At 42.3% G+C, this 23142-nt stretch overlaps 1 protein-coding gene across 2 annotated transcripts in view; it reads right to left on the reverse strand.

Annotated features, from left to right (window-relative positions):
• LOC135520035 (zinc finger protein 236-like) overlaps positions 1-23142 on the reverse strand; it is an 88773-nt gene that overhangs the window by 47633 nt on the left and 17998 nt on the right. For both annotated transcript variants that reach the window (XM_064945348.1, XM_064945347.1), the window contains exons 7-12: positions 20161-20283; positions 19522-19695; positions 13592-13769; positions 11417-11689; positions 6884-7087; positions 6670-6802 (exon numbers count right to left, since the gene is read on the reverse strand). In XM_064945348.1, coding sequence (XP_064801420.1) covers positions 6670-6802; positions 6884-7087; positions 11417-11689; positions 13592-13769; positions 19522-19695; positions 20161-20283 — 1085 coding nt within the window. The remainder of the gene's footprint in view (positions 1-6669; positions 6803-6883; positions 7088-11416; positions 11690-13591; positions 13770-19521; positions 19696-20160; positions 20284-23142) is intronic.

Below are 23142 nucleotides of genomic sequence, written 5' to 3' on the forward strand. Positions count from 1 at the left end.
TTTTGCAGACTCCATCAGGTTTTCTTCCAGAATTGTCCTGTATTTGGCTCCATCCATCTTCCCATCAATTTTAACCATCTTCCCTGTCCCTGCTGAAGAAAAGCAGGCCCAAACCATGATGCTGCCACCACCATGTTTGATAGTGGGAATAGTGTGTTCAGGGTGATGAGCTGTGTTGCTTTTACGCCAAACATAACGTTTTGCATTGTTGCCAAAAAGTTCAATTTTGGTTTCATCTGACCAGAGCACCTTCTTCCACATGTTTGGTGTGTCTCCCAGGTGGCTTGTGGCAAACTTTAAACAACACTTTTTATGGATATCTTTAAGAAATGGCTTTCTTCTTGCCACTCTTCCATAAAGGCCAGATTTGTGCAATATACGACTGATTGTTGTCCTATGGACAGAGTCTCCCACCTCAGCTGTAGATCTCTGCAGTTCATCCAGAGTGATCATGGGCCTCTTGGCTGCATCTCTGATCAGTCTTCTCCTTGTATGAGCTGAAAGTTTAGAGGGACGGCCAGGTCTTGGTAGATTTGCAGTGGTCTGATACTCCTTCCATTTCAATATTATCGCTTGCATAGTGCTCCTTGGGATATTTAAAGCTTGGGAAATCTTTTTGCATCCAAATCCAGCTTTAAACTTCTTCACAACAGTATCTCGGACCTGCCTGGTGTGTTCCTTGTTCTTCATGATGCTCTCTGAGCTTTTAACGGACCTCTGAGACTATCACAGTGCAGGTGCATTTATACGGAGACTTGATTACACACAGGTGGATTGTATTTATCATCATTAGTCATTTAGGTCAACATTGGATCATTCAGAGATCCCCACTGAACTTCTGGAGAGAGTTTGCTGCACTGAAAGTAAAGGGGCTGAATAATTTTGCACGGCCAATTTTTCAGTTTTTGATTTGTTAAAAAAGTTTGAAATATCCAATAAATGCCGTTCCACTTCATGATTGTGTCCCACTTGTTGTTGATTCTTCACAAAAAAATACAGTTTTATATCTTTATGTTTGAAGCCTGAAATGTGGCAAAAGGTCTCAAAGTTCAAGGGGGCCGAATACTTTCGCAAGGCACTGTATTACAAATAAAAAACAGAAAAACTCCAAATTGAGCTCAGGTGCATCCTGTTTCCATTGATCATCCTCAGAAGTTTCTACAACTTGGAGTACACCTGCAGTAAATTGAAATGATTGGACATAATTTGGAAAGGAACACACCTGTCTATATAAGGTCCCAGAGTTGACAGTGCATGTTTGAGCAAAAACCAAGCCATGAGGTCGAAAGGAAGACCTCCGAGACAGGATTGCGTCGTGGCACAGATCTGGGGAAGGGTACCAAAAAATGTCAGCAGCATTGAAGGTCCCCAAGAACACAGTGGCCTCCATCATCCTTAAATGGAAGAAGTTTGGAACCACTAAGATCTTCCTAGAGCTGGCCGCCCAGCCAAACTGAAAAGGGCCTTGGTCAGGGAGGTGACCAAGAACTTGATGGTCACTCTGACAGAACTCCAGAGTTCCTCTGTGGAGATGGGGGAACCTTCCAGAAGGACAACCATCTCTGCAGCACTCTACCAATCAGACTTTTATAGTAAAGTGGCCCAACAGAAGCCACTCCTCAGTAGAAGGCACCTTAATAAGGACTCTCAGACCACGAGAAACTAGATTCTCTGGTCTGATGAAACCAAGATTATATTAATTGGAATGAATGCCAAGCATCACATCTGGAGGACACCTGGCACCATACCTACAGTGAAGCATGGTGGTGGCACCATCATGCTGTGGGGATGTTTTTCAACGGCAGGGACTGGGAGACTAGTTGGGACCGAGGGAAAGATGAACAGAGCAAAGTACAGAGATGAAAACCTGCTCCAGAGCACTCATGACCTCAGACTGGGGCGAAGGTTCGCCTTCCAACAGGACAACGACCTTAAGCACACAACCAGACAACGCAGGAGGCTTCGGGACAAGTCTCAATGTACTTGAGTGGCCCAGCCAGAGCCCGGACTTGAACATCTCTGGAGACACCTGAAAATAGCTGTGCAGTGATGCTCTCCATCCAACCTGACAGAGCTTGAGAGGATCTGCAGAGAAGAATGGGAGAAACTCCACAAATACAGGTGTGCCAAGCTTGTGGCGTCATACCCAAAAAGACTCAAGAAGACTCAAGGCTGTAATCGCTGCCAAAGGGGATTCAACAAAGTACTGAGTAAAGTGTGATATTATTTTTTTATATACATTTGCAAAAAATTCCTGACAATGTTTTATACATTTTGCTTTGTCATTATGAAGTTTTGTGTGTAGATTGATGAAGGGAAAAAACAATTAAATCCATTTTAAAATAAGGCTGTAAGGTAACAAAATGTGGAGAAAGTCAAGGGGTCTGAATACTTTCCAAATGCAGTGTATCATCACAAGAACAGAAAGGCCCTCACACTGAATATGCTTCCAAAGACCACCTTTACTGACAACGTTTTGATCCGCAAGAATCTCCCTCTGGTCATATCACAAACACTTTGCATATCAACCCTGGATATAGTAGAATGTTATGAATGTAATGTTATGACAGGTGATGTTATGACTGGGTGTGTTATGGTCTGAGTCAATGGCTCAAATTAGGGAGAATAAATAGTTCTATACATGTCAAGGGACTCGAACTTGCAAATCCTAAAAAAAAAAACAGTAAGCATTATACGTTATGATTGGTGTATGCAGTAAATTCCCTCTGAGGAACACGTTTATCAGTATAATGTGACAGAGTTGACTTGGGCTCGGTCCTAGGTCTAAAGTAAACAGACAAGAGGGAATTCAGGGAATTCAGAACATCAATCTCAGATAGGCTGAGCAGAGCAGCGAAGGCAAAGTTGTTATTAAGGTTTTATATTATATTATATTAACATTAAGGTCAACTTTTGTTTCCTTGTTTATCGAGACTGTGACCTTTATTAAATAGGCTGTTACTTTTTTCTTTTCCCCACAGTAGTGAAACGAAGAAACATTTTAGTAAAAGGGGAAGATTCGATGTGTCAACCCAAAGGGCAAAACGACATATTGAGAGAATCAATGAATATCGCTCGCCAATTACTCCTTGGAGCCCCAAACTTCAATCTCCCATTTTTCTCATCCTAAGAAAAAAACTCAGAAACTGAATGCAATACTCATTGTAGAGGGATTTTGTTCCTGTGGTAAATGGCGGGATGACATTTTCCAGATACATTTGCTAGTTAATGGACCTGTAATGACTTAGGCTACTGAAAACAAAAATAAGACCTATCCATCACTGTGACATTACACGTTATTCGTGACAACAACCTGGAGATTAAACCTGACAAAATAAAATGGCCTGTCACACATTTTAGTCATTTAGCAGACGCTCTTATCCACAGCGACTTACAGGAGCAATTACTGTTTTGGTTACTGGCCCAACGCTCTAATCCACTAGGCTACCTGCCACCCCACATCTGAATATTTCTCTCCCCCTCTCTGTCCCTAAATCCCTTCAAATCTTTTCCCTCTGTACATGCTTTCCTCTCTAACTGGCCTGTCCTATCATAAACCAGGCCCACAGGGCATAGACAGTAGACATTAGCCAGATCTGGGTTCAAATTGTATTTGTTTTCTATACTTTAAATACACTACATGACCAAAAGTATGTGTACACCTCCTAGTTTAACATCTAATTGCAAAATTATGCTGCCAAAACAGCCTCCACTCTTCTGGGAAGGCTTTCCACTAGATGTTGGAACATTGCTGCGGGGACTTGCTTCCATTCAGCCACCAGAGCATTAGTGAGCATTAGTGATGTTGGCCGATTAGGCCTGGCTCGCAGTCCGCGGTCCAATTCATCCCAAAGATGTTCGATGGGGTTGAGGTTAGGGCTCCGTGCAGGCCAGTCAAGTTATTCCACACTGATCTTGACAAACCATCTGTATGGACCTCGCTTTGTGCACAGGGGTATTGTCATGCAAAAACAGGAACGGGCATTCCCCAAACTGTTGCCACAAAGTTGGAAGCTCAGAATCGTCTAGAATGCAATTGTATGCTGTAGCGTTAAGATTTCCCTTCAACGGAACTAAGGAGCCCAGACCATTATTCCTCCTCCACCAAACTTTACAGTTGGCACTATGCATTGGGGCAGGTAGCGTTCTCCTGGCATCCGCCAACCCAGATTCGTCCGTCGGACTGCCAGATTGTGAAGTGTGATTCATCACTCCAGAGAACGCGTTTCCACTTTTCCAATGGCGGCAAGCTTTTACACCACCAGTCGATGCTCGACCTTGCGCATAGTAATCTTAGGCTTGTGTGCCACTGCGCGGTCATGGAAACCCATTTCATGAAGCTCCAGACTAACAATGATTGTGCTGACGTTGCTTCTAGAGGCAGTTTTAAACTATGTAGTGAGTGTTGCAACCGAGGACAGACAATTTTTGATGCGGCATGCGCTTCAGCACTCCGCACTCACTTTCTGTGAGCATATATGGCCTACCACTTCGCGGCGCCTAGACATTTCCACTTCACAATAACCGCACTCACGGTTGACTGAGGCAGCTCTAGCAGGGTAGAAATTTGACGAACTGACTTGTTGTAAAGATGGCATTCTATGACGGTGCCACGTTGAAAGTCATGGGCAATGGCCGTGGCTAAATCCACAAATTTGAAGGGGAATTCAAGTACTTTAGTATTCACTACCGTTAAAAAATGTTTGGGGTCACTTAGAAATGTCCTTGTTTTTGAAAGAATAGCAAAGAAAATTGTCCATTAAAATAACATCAAATTGATCAGAAAAACAGTGTAGATATTGTTAATGTTGTAAATGACTATTGTAGCTGGAAACGGCAGATTTTTTAAAGGAATATCTACACATGCGTACAGAGGCCCATTATGAGCAACCATCACTCCTGTGTTCCAATGGCATGTTGTGTTAGCTAATCCAAGTTCATAATTAAAAAAAAGGCCAATTAATCATTAGAAAACCCTTTTGCAATTATGTTAGCACAGCTGAAAACTGTTGTGCCGATTTAAAGAAGCAATAAAACTGGCCTTCTTTAGACTAGTTGAGTATCTGGAGCATCAGCATTTGTGGCCAGAAACAAATAACTTTATTCTGAAACTCGTCAGTCTATTCTTGTTTTGAGAAATGAAGGCTATTCCATGCGAGAAATTGCCAAGAAACTCATACAACGCTGTGTACTACTCCCTTCAAAGAAGAGCAAACTGGCTCTAACCAGAATAGAAAGAGGAGTGGGAAGCCCTGGTGCACAGTTTGAGAAACAGGTGCCTTACAAGTCCTCAACTGGCAGCTTCATTAAATAGTACCCGCAAAACAACGTCAACAGTGAAGATGCGACTCCAGGATGCTGGCGTTCTAGGCAGGGTTGCAAAGAAAAAGCCATATCTCAGACTGGCCAATAAAAATAAAAGATTAAGAACACAGAAACTGGACAGAGGAAGACTGGGGAAAAAAGTGTTATGGACAGACTAATCTAAGTTTGAGGTGTTCAGATCACAAAGAACAACATTAGTGAGATGCATAAAAAAAAATGAAAAGATGCTAGAGGAGTGCTTGATGTCATCTGTCAAGCATGGTAGAGGCAATGTGATGGTCTGGGAGTGCTTTGGTTGAGGTAAAGTGGGAGATTTGTACAGGGTAAAATGGATCTTTAAGAAGGAAGGCTATCACTCCATTTTGCAACACCATGCCATACCCTGTGGACGGCGCTTAATTGGAGTCAAATTCTTCCTATAACAGGGCAATAAACCAAAGCACAGGTTAAAACTATGCAAGAACTATTTATGGAAGAAGCAGTCATCTGGTATTCTGTCTATAATGGAATGGCCAGTACAGTCACCGGATCGCAACCCTATAGAGCTGTTGTGGGAGCAGATGGACCGTAGAAGTGCCCATCGAGCCAACCCATTTTGTGGGAGGTGCTTCAGGAAGCATGGGGTGAAATCTCTTCAGATTATCTCAACAAATTGACAACTAGAATGCCAAAGGTCTACAAGGCTGTAATTGCTCCAAATGGAGGACTCTCTGACAAAAACAAAGTTTGAAGGACACAATTATTATTTCAATTCAAAATAATTATTTATAATCTTGTCAACATCCTGACTAAATGTCCTATTCATTTTGCAACTTATGAACGGTAATGTATATACTGTACTCTAGCTGCGCTTGATCAAGTTTGTCTGGCACTCTAGGCAGGCTCAATAAAAACCTCAAAGTATTTGAAAGAAAACAAATACTACTTGAACCCATGTGTCTGCCAGTGGCTCAAACCCTCTGCCATGTGCTGAGCCCTCCTCCCCCTGCCTCCTTGTACATCCCCGGGCTCTGCTCAGCCCGGCTCATCCCTCTCGCATCAAATGAGGAGCTAATGCCCCTAAGCCACAGGGGTGGACTCTAACTCCACTGATAACGGCAGCTCAGCAGCTGTCTGACATGCTACAGCAGGCTTATCCCAGTGACAAGGTACAAGAGGATCTAAACTGAGGCGAAATATATAACTTCCTCTCACTACTATATATCCATGCACTGTATCAGAAGTACATTCACTGGTATATGTCGGCTGCTTCAAAGAGGATGATATTTCTAAAGGAATATATGTGAATACAAACTGTGTGTGTGTGTGTGTGTGTGTGTGTGTGTGTATAGAGGATAGCTGTACCTAACGTGCTGCTTGAGGTGGCTGGATTTCTTATAGGCCTTGTTACAGCAGGGACACTTGTATGGCCGATCATTGTCCACCATCTCCAGGTATGTCTGAAAGACCAGGCGAGGGTTCTGGGACTGGATGAGACCTGGGGAGGAGGGGACAATATGAACAAAGTGCGTGTGTGTGTGTGTGTGTGCATGCGTGAATGTGAGGCAGTGAGCGTTACCGAGGTCCGTGATGAGTATGGGCTCTTGCAGGGGGATATCAGGCAGAGGTAGGTTGCTCTTGGACACCTTGGTTCTTTGGATTTTGCGTGGGAACTTGTGCTTCTTCTGCTGCAGGCTCTTGAAGTGGGAGGCGATGTGCGTTTTTCTGTGGCCCGACGTACGGAAGATCTTGTCACAGTGAGGGCATGGGAACGGACGCACACCTGACAACAAGAACATTTGCCTCAATTAGCACGTAGAAGCAAATGACAATAACGAGAACAAACTGCATCAGTTTTGAAATGGAAATGTATTCATGTCAGTTTAATCAGGACACACTAGAGAAAATACATATTTAAACAGTATCATATTGAGTAGGCCGAAATCGATTTAACGTACCAATGTCTCCTGAGAGATGACATAAAATCAAAAGAATCCTGTGGAACGCCAATGCCTAAAGTTGTCAGCAACTAGCCGAACCGAACTACTGTACTCGCAAACTCGCTTTAAAGACCTTCACTTTTCTTTTTCAAGCTTCTATAGTACTGTTTGTCCATTTTGAGACGCCATAGCCAGTATACGATTCCTCTGAATAGTCAGAATTAATCTAAGATAACTCTAGAAATCTGTCATTCATTTTTACGTTTTTGCCGAAGAGATCTTAAATTGCTCAATTTTACATCTAACTAGAATGTTTGGTACAGTATTTTCCAATATTTTTTTGTTGCATGAAAACGAGTCATCTCTTTGAATGACAACAAAGACTTTATTGAAGAATCCCTACTGTTGACCAATCACAGACAAAGGGGCGTAGACTCGCTTGACTCCAGCTGCCCGAACAACTGAAAAGAACTTCACCGAAGTCCAAAACGGGCAAAATGTTGTCATAATACTACTCTGGAAAAAATTAAGAGACCACTGCAAAATGATCCGTTTCTCTGGTTTTACTATTTATACAGTTGAAGTCAGAAGTTTACATACACTTAGGTAGTTTTTTCAACCACTCCACAAATTTCTTGTTAAACTATAGTTTTGGCATGTCGGTTAGGACATCTACTTTGCGCATGACACAAGTCATTTTTCCAACAATTGTTAACAGACAGTATTTCACTGTATCACAATTCCAGTGGGTCAGAAATGTACATACACTAAGTTGACTGTGCCTTTAAACAGCTGGGAAAATTCCAGAAAATGATATAATGGCTTTAGAAGCTTCTGATAGGCGAATTAACATAATTTGAGTCAATTGGAGGTGTACCTGTGGATGTACTTCAAGGCCTACCTTCAAACTCGGTGCCTCTTCGCTTAACATCATGGGAATATCAAAAGAAATCAGCCAAGACCTCCACAAGTCTGGTTCATCCTTGGGAGCAATTTCCAAACGCCTGAAGGTACCACGTTCATCTGTACAAACAATAGTACGCAAGAATAAACACCATGGGACCACGCAGCCGTCATACCGCTCAGGAAGGAGACGCATTCTGTCTCCTAGAGATGAACGCACTTTGGTGCGGAAAGTGCAAATCCCAGAACAATAGCAAAGGACCTGGTGAAGATGCTGGAGGAAACAGGTACAAAAGTATCTATATACACAGTAAAACGAGTCCTATATTGACATAACCTGAAAGGCCACTCAACAAGAAAGAAGCCACTGCTCCAAATCCGCCATAAAAAATACAGACTACGGTTTGCAACTGCACATTGGGACAAAGATCGTACTTTTTGGAGAAATGTACTCTGGTCTGATGAAACAAAAATAGAACTGTTTGGCCATAATGACCATCGTTATGTTTGGAGGAAAACGGGGGAGTGTTGCAAGCCGAAGAACATCATCCCAACCATGAAGCTTGGGGGTGGCAGCATCATGTTGTGAGGGTGCTTTGCTGCAGGAGGGACTGGTGCACAAAATAGATGCCATCATGAGGCTGGAAAATTATGTGGATATATTGAAGCAACATCTCAAGACATCAGTCAGGAAGTTAAAGCTTGGTCGCAAATGGGTCTTCCAAATGGACAATGACACCAAGCATACTTACAAAGTTGTGGCAAAATGGCTTGAGGACAACAAAGTCAAAGTATTGGAGTGGCCATCACAAAGCCCTGACCTCAATCTTGTAGAAAATTTGTGGGCAGAACTGAAAAAGTGTGTGCAAGCAAGGAGGTCTACAAACCTGACTCAGTTACACCAGCTCTGTCAGGAGGAATGGGCCAAATTACACACAACTTATTGTGGGAAGCTTGTGGAAGACTACCCAAAACATTTGACCCACGTTAAACAATTTAAAGGCAATGTTGCGAAATACCAATTGAGTGTATGTAAACTTCTGACCCACTGGGAATGTGATGAAATAAATAAAAGCTGAAATAAATCATTCTCTCTGCTATTATTCTGACATCTCACATTCTTAAAATAAAGCAATTGATTTTTACATTAATTAAATGTCAGGAATTGTGAAAAACTGATTTTAAATGTATTTGACTAAGGTGTATGTAAACTTCCAACTTCAACTGTAGGTAAGTGTTTGGGTAAAATGGAAATGTTTGTTTTATTCTATAAACTACTGACAACATTTCTCCAAATTCCAAATAAAAATATTGTCATTTAGAGCATTATTTGCAGAAAATGACAACTAGTCAAAATAACAAAAAAAATGCAGTGTTGTCAGACCTCGAATAATGCAAAGAAAATAAAGTTCATAACCATTTTTATACAACTCAATACTAATGTTTTAACTTAGGAATAGTTCAGAAATCAATATTTGGTGGAATAAGCCTGATTTTCAATCACAGCTTTCACGCGTCTTGGAATGCTCTCCACCACCATTATTAAGTTTGCTGACAACAACATTGCGGACAGCCTATAGGGAGGAGGTCAGAGAACTGGCAGTGTGGTGCCAGGACAACAACATCTCCCTCAACGTGAGCAAGTCAAAGGAGCTGATCATGGATTACAGGAATAGGCGGGCCGAACAGGCCCCCATTAACATCGACAGGGCTGTAGTGGAGCGGGTCGAGAGTTTCAAGTTCCTTGGTGTCCACATCACCAACGAACTATCATGGTACAAACACACCAAGACAGTCGTGAAGAGGGCACGACTAAAACTATTCCCCCTCAGCAGACTGAACACATTTGGCATGGGTCCCCAGATCCTCAAAAAGTTATACAGCTGCACCATCGAGAGCATCCTGGCCGGTTGCATCACCTCCTGGTATGGCAACTTCTCGGCATCTGACCGCAAGGCGCTACACAGGGTAGTGTGTACGGCCCAGTACATCACTGGGGCCAAGCTTCCTGCCATCCAGGACCTACAAACTAGGCAGTATCAGAGGAAGGCCTTAAAAATTCAAAGACTGTTTTCTCTGCTACCACTCGGCAAACGGAACCGGAGCGCTAAGTAAGTCGAGGACCAAAAGGCTCCTTAACAGCTTATACCCCCAAACCATAAGACTGCTGAAGAATTAATTAAATAGCCACCCGGACTATTTACATTGACACCCCCCCCCCTTCCCATCCAATTGTTTTGTACACTTCTGCTACTCGCTGTTCACTATCTATGTATAGTCACTTCACCCCTACCAACATGTACAAATAACCTCAACTAACCTGTACCCCCGCACACTGACTCAGTACCGGTGCCCCCTGTATATAGCCCTGTTATTGTTATTTTATTGTGTTACTTTGTATTATTTTTTACTTTAGTTTATTTGGTAAATATTTTCTTAACTCTTCTTGAACTGCACTGCATTTCACGGTAAGGTCTACACTTGTTGTATTCGGAACATAAGACAAATAAAGTTTGATTTGATCCCTGTATCTTTGTAGTGACTGGGTGCATTGATACACCATCCAACATGTAATTAATAACTTCACCATGCTCAAAGGGTTATATAATCAATGTTTTTTGTTTTTACCCATTGACCAATATGTGCCCTTCTTTGCAAGGCATTGAAAAACATCCCTGGTCTTTGTGGTTGAATCTTTGATATTCACTGCTCGAATACGAGTAGGGCTGTTGCGGTGACCGTATTACCGCCACACCGGTGGTCACGAGTCATGAAGGCAGTCAAATTCCACATAACCGTTTAGTCACGATAATTATGCTTCTCCAAGCTCTGATGCTGCTGATAGTAATCTACCAAACTTGCTAACTGACTGGTACTCAGCACTCTATGGTCCCTCTAAATCACTCTGACATCAATGCAAATGTAATCGAAAATCTAATCAAACACTTCATGAGTGCCCATGAACCCATGTTGCTCAACATTTCTATAGGCTATGCAATTGCGTGAGAAAACAGAGTGATGGCCTCTACTAAATAGAGGAGGATCCCATCAGCTTTATATAGACTAGGCCTGCTATATTTATTTCACAACTTTCCTAATATTAACAAATATTAAGCACATTGCTTATCTTTACAACAGGAGCATAGCCAACCTGGCTGGCATGAAAATGAACCAAATGTATATCTATGAATACAATCAAAATGGTTGAGTTCAAATCTCAGTTGGTGCTAATATCACACCATAATGACAACGACATAATAATCACTCACCTGTATGTAGGCGCATGTGGACCTTCCTGCTGCCCGACGTGGAGAAGCACTTCATGCAGCACTGGCACTCGAAGGCCTTTACGCCTGTGTGCGTCTTCATGTGGGCAGTGAGGGTGCTCTTGACGGCAAAGGCGCGGAAGCACTGCTTGCACTTGAAGGGCTTCTCGTGTGTGTGGATGCGGACGTGGCGCACCAGGTCGCTGGGCTTCTTGAACTCCTTGCTGCAGTAAGGGCAGCTGTGCCACCGCACGCCATTCTCCTCCCTGATGGAGCCTATGGGGAAGGGGGAAAGTGGTGGCATGGGTTGTGTTCATTAAGCACCAAATGGAAGAAAAACAGACTTAAACAGGGAGAGACTACCTTGGACCTGGCCAATAACAAACATTCATTTTCGTGTTAGGTTTCAAAACGTTTTGTTATAGTGTGCCCTAATGGATACGACACCGGTCCCACATGAGGTGAGCAGGCACAGAGCCGAGACGAAATACACTTAAATTCCATCAATTCTGGGGATCAATTGAAACTCCCAATATATAGTGCATTTGGAAAGTATTCAGACCCCTGGACTTTTTCCACATTTTGTTATGTTACAGCCTTATTCAAATATGCTTTAAATTGTTGGAACCCTATAATGCCAAAGCAAAAACAGATTTTTTTTTAAATTCTTTGCAAATTTATTTAAAAAAAATAAAACTGAAATATGACATTTACTTAAGTAATCAGACCCTTTACCCAGTACTTTGTTGAAGCACCTTTGGCAGCAATTACAGCTTTGAGGCTTCCTGGGTATGATGCTAAAGGTTTGGCACACCTGTATTTGGGGAGCTTCACCCATTCTTCTCTGCAGATCCTCTCAAGTTCTGTCAGGTTGGATGGGGAGAGTAGCTGCACAGCTATTTTCAGGTCTCTCCAGATATGTTCGATCGGGTTCAAGTCCGGCTGGACCACTCAAGAATATTCAGACACTTGTCCTGAAGCCACTCCTGCTTTGTCTTGGCTGTGTGCTTAGGGTCGTTGTCCTGTTGGAAGCTGAACCTGGGGGAGGTCTATCAAAAAACCACCCCAGTCTGAGGTCCCTAGCGCTCTGGAGCAGTTTTCTATCAAGAATCTCTCTGTATTTTGCGCCGTTCATTTTCCCCTCTGCCCTGACTAGAACCTTTCATCTTTCCTTCGATCCCGCAGGGATGGTTTCAGGTTTCCTTCAGACCTGATGCTTGGCATTCAGGCCAAAGAGTTCAATCTTGGTTTCATCAGACCAGAGAATCTTGTTTATCGTGGTCTGAGAGTCCTTTAGGAGCCTTTTGGCAAACTAAGTGGCCTGTCATTTGCCTTTTAATGAGGAATGGCTTCGTCTGGCCACTATACCAGAAAGGCCTGATTGGTGGAGTGCTGCAGAGATGATTTCCTTCTGGATGGTTCTCCCATCTTCACAGAGGAACTCTGTCAGAGTGACCATACGGTTCTTGGTCACCTCTCTGAACAAGGCCATTCTCCACCGATAGCTCAGTTTGGCCAGGTGTCCAGCTCTAGGAAGAGTTTTGGTGGTTCTACACTTCTTCCATTTAAGAATGATGGAGGCCACTGTGTTCTTGGGGACCTTCAATGCTGCAGACATTTTTTGATAGACCTTCCCCAGATCTGTGCCTCGACACAATCCTGTCTTTATGGACAATTCCTCCTGCCTCATGGCTTGGTTTTTGCTCTGACCTGCACTGTCAACAGTGGGACCTTGTATAGACAGGTGTGTCACTTTCCAAATCATGTCCAATCAATTGAATTTACCACAGGTGGACTCCAATCAAGTTGTAGAAACATCTCAAGGATGTTCAATGGAAACGGGATGCACCCGAGCTCAATTTCGAGTCCACTAGCAAAGGGACTGAATACGTTTACAAAGACTTTTCAAAAAAAAAATGTGCTTTGTCATTATGGGGTATTGTGTGTAGATTGACAAGGAAAAGCATTTATTGAACCCATTTTAGAATAAGGCTGTAACGTCACAAAATGTGGTAAAAGGGAAGGTGGTCTGAATACTTTCTGAATGCACTATATGCAATATACCTGTTTATTGTTAATGGACATTTCACGCGCTAGTAAACTGATGGGAGTTGAAACGGAACGGAGAGACGGTGACATACACAAGCACACATGGACATTATTTGGGGTATGCCCTACCTGGCATCTGTACAGGTTTTTTGAAGATACTTTTCTTCTCCTTCTTGGCGGTTTTGTCCTGGCCTGATAACTTCTTACTGTCAGGTAGAGCCCCCTCAGCGGCATGGCTCTGAGTCTGTCTGGCCGCTCCGTTGGTCTGGGACTGAACCACGCTCAACCCACTGTTCTCCAGGGCTTGCTGTGTGGGTGTGGGTTCAGGGATGACAGGGTTTAACAAAAAACTGTGACTAATACTATGAATTAGTAAAAAAAAATCCATCCACAGTATTGGATAATACTGTGCTGTATGCCTCGATCACATTATTAGAGCTAGGCTACATGACGCTAGGGATTAACACCGGTAACCAGGATCCCGGGACTATCCTGGGCCCACATTTCTCCAAAAAAAAGGGAAATTACAACGTTATACCCCAATGTTGCACTAATGCAATTCCAAGGAATACACAACATGCGCCGCAGCAGGTTTGCAAGAAATAAAATATCACATTATCCAAACAGGTTGTCGCAAAGAAGCCTTAAGCCTAGTGTATTTACTTCACAAAAAGTCCTCATCAGAAGCAAACTGAAAATTCGATCTCGGTCCAACCCAAGCCTGGTCTGACATTTAAAGTGAGCCAGAAACTGATTCCCATTCAAAACCAGGTTTAAAACCAAGATATGGTCACTATGCCAGGGTTCTCACAAAACAAGATTGTTGCTGTGCCACTATTTAAAGAATTCACAGCAAGTGAAACTGATATTTAGTAACGACACAGTAACTTTGATTACCAATGACATTGTTGTGAATTGCGAAATCATGTTCCTCAATTAATTTGGCGCATTTCAGAAGTAGGCCTAGGCTATCTGGACACACAGAGTGCACCCCGAGGCAGTCTACAGGGTTGTCGAATAACACCAACTTTGTAATCGCCATCAAACAAAAGTAAATTGAGCAAAATTGCTAAGCTTCCCAGATAACCTCCAACGAATGACAGGAGATATTCTATTTGGCTAAATCTAGTTGATGATTATACAGATCACAGATCAGCTCAGGAATAACGGGGAGATGGAGAGAGGAAATTGTTTAAATATCAAGGTGTTATATTTTATCTATGTTTAAAAATGTAAATATCCATATCTACTCTCACCATTTGTTGATCACACATTCTCTAGGGAAGCTCTCATAATGGGCGGCAATACAAGACAGCGCAGAGAAGCGCGTGAAATGTTATAGCGGTATTTTGGCATGCATTGGGGCGGCAGGGTAGCCTAGTGGTTAGAGCGCTGGACTAGTAACCGAGTTCGAATCCCCGAGCTGACAAGGTACAAATGTGTCGTTCTGCCCCTGAACAAGGCAGTGAACCCACTGTTCCTAGGCCGTTATTGAAAATAAGAATTTGTTCTTAACTGACTTGCCTTGTTAAATAAAGGTAAAAAAATTAAATAAAATAGATGATGTGCTTGGATAATCCAACCCCTGGATTACAGAATATAGTTAGGATTTTTCATGCGAGACAGGAGTCAAGGTTTTGGGTTTCAGCGGGATTGGGACGATAAGAAAATAGCCTTGGCTCTATATAAAGGCAATAGATAAGTATATTAGTCGATTTAGGCTACATTATTGCATGCTAAATGTTTCTGGTCAGTGAACGAATAAACGAGCTACCAGCCAGAGATCAACTAACCAAATATACAGACAGATTCAGTGGGGGGAAAAAATCACATTGATCGACTATGAGACAAGTCAAAGGCTTTTTGAAGGGAGTAAGAAAGGCTACTACGCGAGTGAAGAGAAAAATCCACTTGCATAACATGCAAGCAAAACGTTCTGATTAGCTAATATAATGAGTAAACTAGTATAAAGATGATCATTAGCACACACCTCAATTGATATCCAGTGAGAAAGAAAATCCCCAACACTTGCCTCAAAGCAGTGCGATGGCACTGTCCCAATCAAAACAGTGCTGAAATGATCATCTAGGTGACACACACACACACACACACACACACACACACACACACACACACACACACACACGACTATTGCTTTAAATGAGCATAAAGGGTTGGATATGACTTTGGGAGTTTCAGTCCAAGCAAGAATTTGATACATGCCTTCAATTGCATTAGCCTACTTTAATCTAATATTTTCATCATTCAGTTGATCATCATTAACTTCTTGGTGACAGGGGGGCAGTATTGAGTAGCTTGGATGAATAAGGTGCCCAGAGTAAACTGCCTGCTATTCTGTCCCAGATGCTAATATATGCATATTATTAGTAGTATTGGATAGAAAACACTCTGAAGTTTCTAAAACTGTTTGAATTATGTCTGTGAGTATAACAGAACTCATATAGCAGGTGAAAACCTGAGAAAAATCCAACCAGGAAGTGGGAAATCTGAGGCTTTTAGTTTTTTTTAACTCAGCCCCTATTGTAGATACAGCTATTGGTTATGTTGCACTTCCTAAGGCTTCCACTAGATGTCAACCGTCTTTAAAACGTTGTTTCAGGCTTCTACTGTGAAGTGGGACCGAATGAGAGAGGATTGAGTCAGGTGTCTGGCAGATTGCCACAGGCTCTGAGGAGCGGTCACGAGAGAGTTAGCTCTCGTTCCATTGCTTTACTACAGACATAGGAATTCTCCGGTTGGAACATTATTGAAGATTTATGATAAAAACATCCTAAAGATTGATTCTATACTTAGTTTGACAAGTTTCTACTGGCTGTAACGGAACTCCGACGTTCGGCTGGACCTGAACGCGCTTTTGGATTTGTTTACCAAACGCCCTAACAAAAGAAGCTATTTGGACATAAATGATGGACATTATCGAACAAAACAAACATTTATTGTGGAACAGCGATTCCTGGGAGTGCATTCTGATGAAGATCATCAAAGGTAAGTGAATATTTAGAATGCTATTTTGACTAATGTTGACTGCGCAACATGGCGGATATTTCTTTTGGCTGGTTTGGGTTCTGAGCGCCGTGCTCAGATCATGCTTTTTCCGTAAAAATGTTTTTAAATCTGACACAGCGTTTGCATTAAGGAGAAGTGTATAGTGCCTTGCGAAAGTATTCGGCCCCCTTGAACTTTGCGACCTTTTGCCACATTTCAGGCTTCAAACATAAAGATATAAAACTGTATTTTTTTGTGAAGAATCAACAACAAGTGGGACACAATCATGAAGTGGAACGACATTTATTGGATATTTCAAACTTTTTTAACAAATCAAAAACTGAAAAATTGGGTGTGCAAAATTATTCAGCCCCTTTACTTTCAGTGCAGCAAACTCTCTCCAGAAGTTCAGTGAGGATCTCTGAATGATCCAATGTTGACCTAAATGACTAATGATGACAAATACAATCCACCTGTGTGTAATCAAGTCTCCGTGTAAATGCACCTGCACTGTGATAGTCTCAGAGGTCCGTTAAAAGCTCAGAGAGCATCATGAAGAACAAGGAACACACCAGACAGGTCCGAGATACTGTTGTGAAGAAGTTTAAAGCCGGATTTGGATACAAAAAGATTTCCCAAGCTTTAAACATCCCAAGGAGCACTGTGCAAGCAATAATATTGAAATGGAAGGAGTATCAGACCACTGCAAATCTACCAAGACCTGGCCGTCCCTCTAAACTTTCAGCTCGAAATTGGTCACAAAAGTCACCTGTACAAGGAGAAGACTGATCAGATATGCAGCCAAGAGGCCCATGATCACTCTGGATGAACTGCAGAGATCTACAGCTGAGGTGGGAGACTCTGTCCATAGGACAACAATCAGTTGTATATTGCACAAATCTGGCCTTTATGGAAGAGTGGCAAGAAGAAAGCCATTTCTTAAACATATCCATAAAAAGTGTTGTTTAAAGTTTGCCACAAGCCACCTGGGAGACACACCAAACATGTGGAAGAAGGTGCATTCTGGTCAGATGAAACCAAAATTGAACTTTTTGTCAACAATGCAGAAAACGTTATGTTCAATGAAGAGATATGGAAAAAACACGATTCCAAAAACGTTTGCAACACAGTTAATCCTCATCACCCTGACCACACCATACCCACTGTCAAACATGGTGGTGGCTGAAGCTCTTCAAAGGTAAATGATTTTATTTATTTGGTTATCTCTTTTGTGAAAATGGTTTGCTACACAAAATGCTATGCCTGCATACTCTTACACAAATTAGTCAATTTCTATGGTTCAGCATATTTTGAAAATCTGGGACAGGGAAGATGGTTCAGAAAAATTGCTAATGGGAGTCACAAGATGGATGGGGAGGAGTTAAACATATCCAAATACAGGACCATGTGGAAGAATTCTGGAAGAAAACCTGATGGAGCTTTTCTTCTGGGAAGATGGATGGAGCCAAAAAGACCATTCTGGAAGAAAACCTGATGGAGTCTGCAAAAGACCTGAGGACTGGGACGGAGATTTGTCTTCCAACAAGACAATGATCCAAAACATAAAGCAAAATCTACAATGGAATGGTTCAAAAATAAACATATCCAGGTGTTAGAATGGCCAAGTCAAAGTCCAGACCTGAATCCAATCGAGAATCTGTGGAAAGAACTGAAAACTGCTGTTCACAAATGCTCTCCATCCAACCTCACTGAGCTCGAGCTGTTTTGCAAGGAGGAATGGGAAAAAATTTCAGTCTCTCGATGTGCAAAACTGATAGAGACATACCCCAAGCGACTTACAGCTGTAATCGCAGCAAAAGGTGGCGCTACAAAGTATTAACTTAAGGGGGCTGAATAATTTTGCACGCTCAATTTTTCAGTTTTTGATTTTTTTTTTAAAGTTTGAAATATCCAATAAATGTTGTTCCACTTCATGATTGTGTCCCACTTGTTGTTGATTCTTCACAAAAAAATACAGTTTTATATCTTTGTTTGAAGCCTGAAATGTGGCAAAAGGTCGCAAAGTTCAAGGGGGCCGAATACTTTCGCAGGGCACTGTATCTAAAGTTCCATGAATAACACTTGAATTTATCAACATTTATAATGAGTATTTATGTGAATTCATGTGGCTCCTCTGCACAATCACCGCATGTTTTAGAACTACTGAACGTAATGTGCCAATGTAAAATGAGATTTTTAAATATAAATATGCACTTTATCGAACAAAACATACATAACATGTAACATGTGTAACATGAAGTCCTATGAGTGTCATCTGATGAAGATCAAAGGTTAGTGATTAATTTTATATCTATTTGTGCTTTTTGTGACTCCTCTCTTTGGCTGAAAAAATGGCTGTGTTTTTCTGTGAGTTGGTGGTGACCTAACATAATCGTTTGTGGTGCTTTTGCTGTACAGCATTTTTAAATCAGACACTGTGGCTGGATTAACGAGAATTGTATCTTTAAAATGGTGTAAAATACTTGTATGCTTGAGGAATTTTAATTATGAGATTTTTGTTGTTTTGAATTTGGCGCCCTGCACTTTCACTGGCTGTTGGCGAGGTGGGACGTTACCGTCCCACATATCCCAGAGAGGTTTTTAAGGTGAGTGTTTCTGTCTCTGAGCTTTTTCTAGGCCCAATGGCTGTTTCCCCGTCTCCTCACTCCGCTGCCGCCCACCTCTGCCACGTTGTTCTCAACATCAGTTTAAATCAATATAGCCTATTGTTTTCTAGAAATCGGTACCAGAAGTTTGCCGGTCCTCCCTTGTAAAAAGGCTATTTTAGGCTTAGGGGTTAAGGTTAGGGTTACAAGTAGGGTTAAGGTTAGGGTATGGTTTAGGGAAAATAGGACTTTGAATTGGTCCCCAAAAAGTCCTCTCAAGTATAGCAGGGTGTGTGTGTGTGTGTGTGTGTGTGTGTGAATATGTGTGTGTATACACAGGTATCCATAAGTGCGTGCGTTCGTGTGTCTGTGCGTGCATGTACGCTTATGCGCATGCGTGTGTATGTACATGTATGCATGCATTCCTGAGTGTGTTATGGTTCCCACCTGTAGGATGTCCTGGTTGATGGCCGTCTCCATGGTGATGGTCTGTTCTTGGGGCTGTGACTGGTTCCCCTCCCCTGTCACCTGCTCTGACAGCTCTAGGAGCTGCTGGATCACGTCAGTCACCACCTCGCTGCCCTCTGACCCCGCCACACCCTGACCCGACTCCTCCACCTCCTACGGGACAGCGAGGAAGGGTGTGAAGGTGGAGAGAATGAGAGGAGAATAGGGAATACTGAGAATGGAAGAGGTTAGTGTATCTGAGCAGCGTAGAGCATTTTCTATCTTTCGTTTTTTGCAGTGCATCATTAATAAGCAAACATTTTTTTATGGAAGCCTCGTTCACCTAATTACTAGTGAACCCGAACACCTGATTTTCAAGGTTCCATTTACTTACAAAAATACAATGACATATTATGAAAACGAGAGGCTTTTTTATATTGAGCCCCCTCTGAAATAGTCACATAAGAATCTGCATGTAGTGGTAGAGCTACAGGGAGGTTCCAGTGTGGGTGTGTGTGTGTGTCTGATCCCTCAGCATCAAGCTAGCTGCAGCGTGAGGCAACAAACTGAATGCAGAGGTCAGAAACCGAATCAGGAGAAACTTCCAGAAGTTCACATCATCTGCATGCACTCGCTCACCTGTGTGTTGGCCGATTCCTCAATGAGCAAGATGTGCATCTTGCTGATGTGGGCGTTGAGACTGCCCAGCTTTTTGAACACACAGCTACAGTCCATGCACGGGAACAGTGGCACTCCCGTAAGCTGAAGAGACACATATACAGGAAACAAAGTCAGTATACACACACAACTGTGATTATTACTTTATATTAAATGAGCTGTTAAAGGCCTAAATGCTTTCATTGGATATGATGCCGATGGGAATTAGCAGAAAGCTACATTCTTTGTCCATTTTTATATTAAAAATAAATTATTTTACATTAGGTAAAAATAAACTACCTAATGCCATGTCATTCTAATTTAATACCAACTAAGATGTACATTGAGTGTACAAAACATTAGGAACACCTTCCTAACATTGAGTTGCACCCCATTTGCCCTCAGAACAGCCACAATTCGTTGGGGCGTGGACTCTACAAGGTGTGGAAAACGTTTCACAGGGATGCTGGCCCATGTTGAATCCAATGCTTCCCACAGTTGTCAAGTTGGCTGGATTTCCTTTGGGTGGGTTCTTGATACACACAGGAAACTGTTGAGCGTGAAAAGAACTGGAATGCTGCTGGGTTTGAAACTCAAACCGGTGCGTCTGGCACCTATTACCATACCCCATTCAAAATGACACCGAAATATTTTGTCCTGCCCATTCACCCTCTGAATGGCTAACATACACAATCCATGTCTCAAGACTTAAAAATCCTTCTTTAACCCGTCTCCTCCCCTTCATCTACAATGACTGAAGTGGATTTAACTGACCATAATGGATCATAGCTTTCACCTAGTTTCACCTGGTCAGTCTATGCCATGGAAAGAGCAGGTGTTCCTAATGTTTTGCACAATCAGTGTATACATTATACATATTTTATCTTCAGCCAAGACAGATATTACAAATATCCATCTTCTGATTATTTTAATGGGCAATCTAATATAAGGCAGCGATTAGGAGGAGAGAGAACAATTTCATGCAAAAACCTTGAGATAATCTAAAAATAATCCCACTTCCCTCTCCATACTCCAGATGCTGTTATGAAATGCATTCCCACTCACATCCGACTTTAATATATTCATAAAGCCTGTTCATAAAGCCGAGGTCCTGACTGCCAGAGTAGGCTGAAGGACACTCGTAAGAATCACATGCATTATTCAAAAAAAAGTTGAATAAATATGATTTGGGGCTTTCGGGGCAGATTCAAATCAACTCACCGCATCATTGCCAATTAGCACTGACGGACAACAACACGCTACAGGCGCTCTTTAGAATCACTTCCCCATTCGTTTAAAAATGGTCGGTTGATAAAACGATCACATGTATTTGTTGTGAGGGGAGGGGAAAATTGAAAGGCTATCTGATTGAGTTGGCCCCTCAATAAAAAAGGACGAAGCCTCACATTTGCATGTCCTCATTTGCATCGATGTAAGTAATGGTGACTACTGGACACAAATTCGATGAAAGTAGCACTCAGATCCAGAAGAGCATACAGCCAGTCACTCAAAAACGGCTGCCTATAAAACACCATCTCTTCGACTCCTCATACTGAATAACCCAGAGACTGCTTTTCATTTAGGATCATTATTTTCCACATGGACCGTCAAACATGTGAAAATATCACATTAGATGTGTACAATGTTGCTACATCAGTAATAGAAGCTTCTGTTTCATAAGAATGTCCTATATTATTTCCGTATATCTAACTGATTAAAGACAAAGGGGCAGGGGGGGGGGGGGGGGGGGGCAAAGGTCAGAAGACACAAGACCCACATTCACATCAAATCCATTTCCTACCATTGACAATGTATGATTTTGTCTGTGATCAGAATGCATGAAGAGGCATTTTTTAAATGAACAAGCTCCGTTGCAGACAGTGTAATAGAATGTAAGCCTTATTTTCTGAGTGGTAAAATGCGACAGCAGATCATGAACTATTGCAGCATTAGTCTGGATCCATCCATCGATCTGTGTGCCCTGCCCTGCATCCCTGACGGAGTCATCTCTTCATGTGCCATTACCTATTCATGACCCCACAGAGCTGCCTTTCCATCGAGGCTACAGGAGCTGGGAGCTATCCTCGCTCTCTCTTCCTCTCCATTAGTCGCATTCATTTTATATGGGCCTACAACCGACTGAGGATGCTCTTCTATGGACATTACAGGATATTGAGGGAGCCTAAAATGACCTGGCTGGCATATCATAGAGAAACAGCCAGGTCTTGCGTTCAGCTAGATGACTCATAAGATACATTTTCGAATGACATAGGCACATAGGTGACGAGGACAATTAACAGTAATTTAAGCTCATTCTCTGTCTAAGAGACTGAAACATTTTTACGTGCAACAGAGTTTTGCACTATTGAAGCAATTGAGCCGGGAGGAGGGTGACCATGTGTGGGAGTAAGTGAGAGAGAGAGAGAGACAGGGGGGGCCTGTCCAGAGACCCTTACACCATGCCCAGACAGGACGCGCGCAAATATATTTTGTCCCCCCCACACCAAACGCGATCACGAAACGCAGGTTGAAATATCAAAACATACTCTGAACCAATTATATTAATTTAGGGACAGGTCAAAAAGCATTACAAATTTATGGCAATTTAGCTAGCTAGCTTGCAGTTGCTAGCTAATTTGTCATATTTAGCTAGCTTGCTGTTGCTAGCTAATTTGTCCTGAAATATAAATGTTGAGTACACAAGGTCCACGTGGGTATAATCAATGAGTAGATGGCACGTGGGTATTTGCTTCTATAAATCATTGAGGAGATGGGAGAGGCGGGACTTGCACCGCGTTCAGCGTCACAAATAGAACTGACTTCTATTTTAGCGCTTGGCAAAGCAGACGCTCGTTCGCGCACGTGAGTAGTGTGGGTGCAATGATTGAATAACACGTATGTGTACATTTATTTGTGTACATTTATTGTGTACATTTATTTTGCAAAGCGAGTGGTGTGGTCAGC

The sequence above is a fragment of the Oncorhynchus masou genome, chromosome 29 (assembly GCF_036934945.1).
Source record: "Oncorhynchus masou masou isolate Uvic2021 chromosome 29, UVic_Omas_1.1, whole genome shotgun sequence".
NCBI lineage: Eukaryota > Metazoa > Chordata > Actinopteri > Salmoniformes > Salmonidae > Oncorhynchus > Oncorhynchus masou.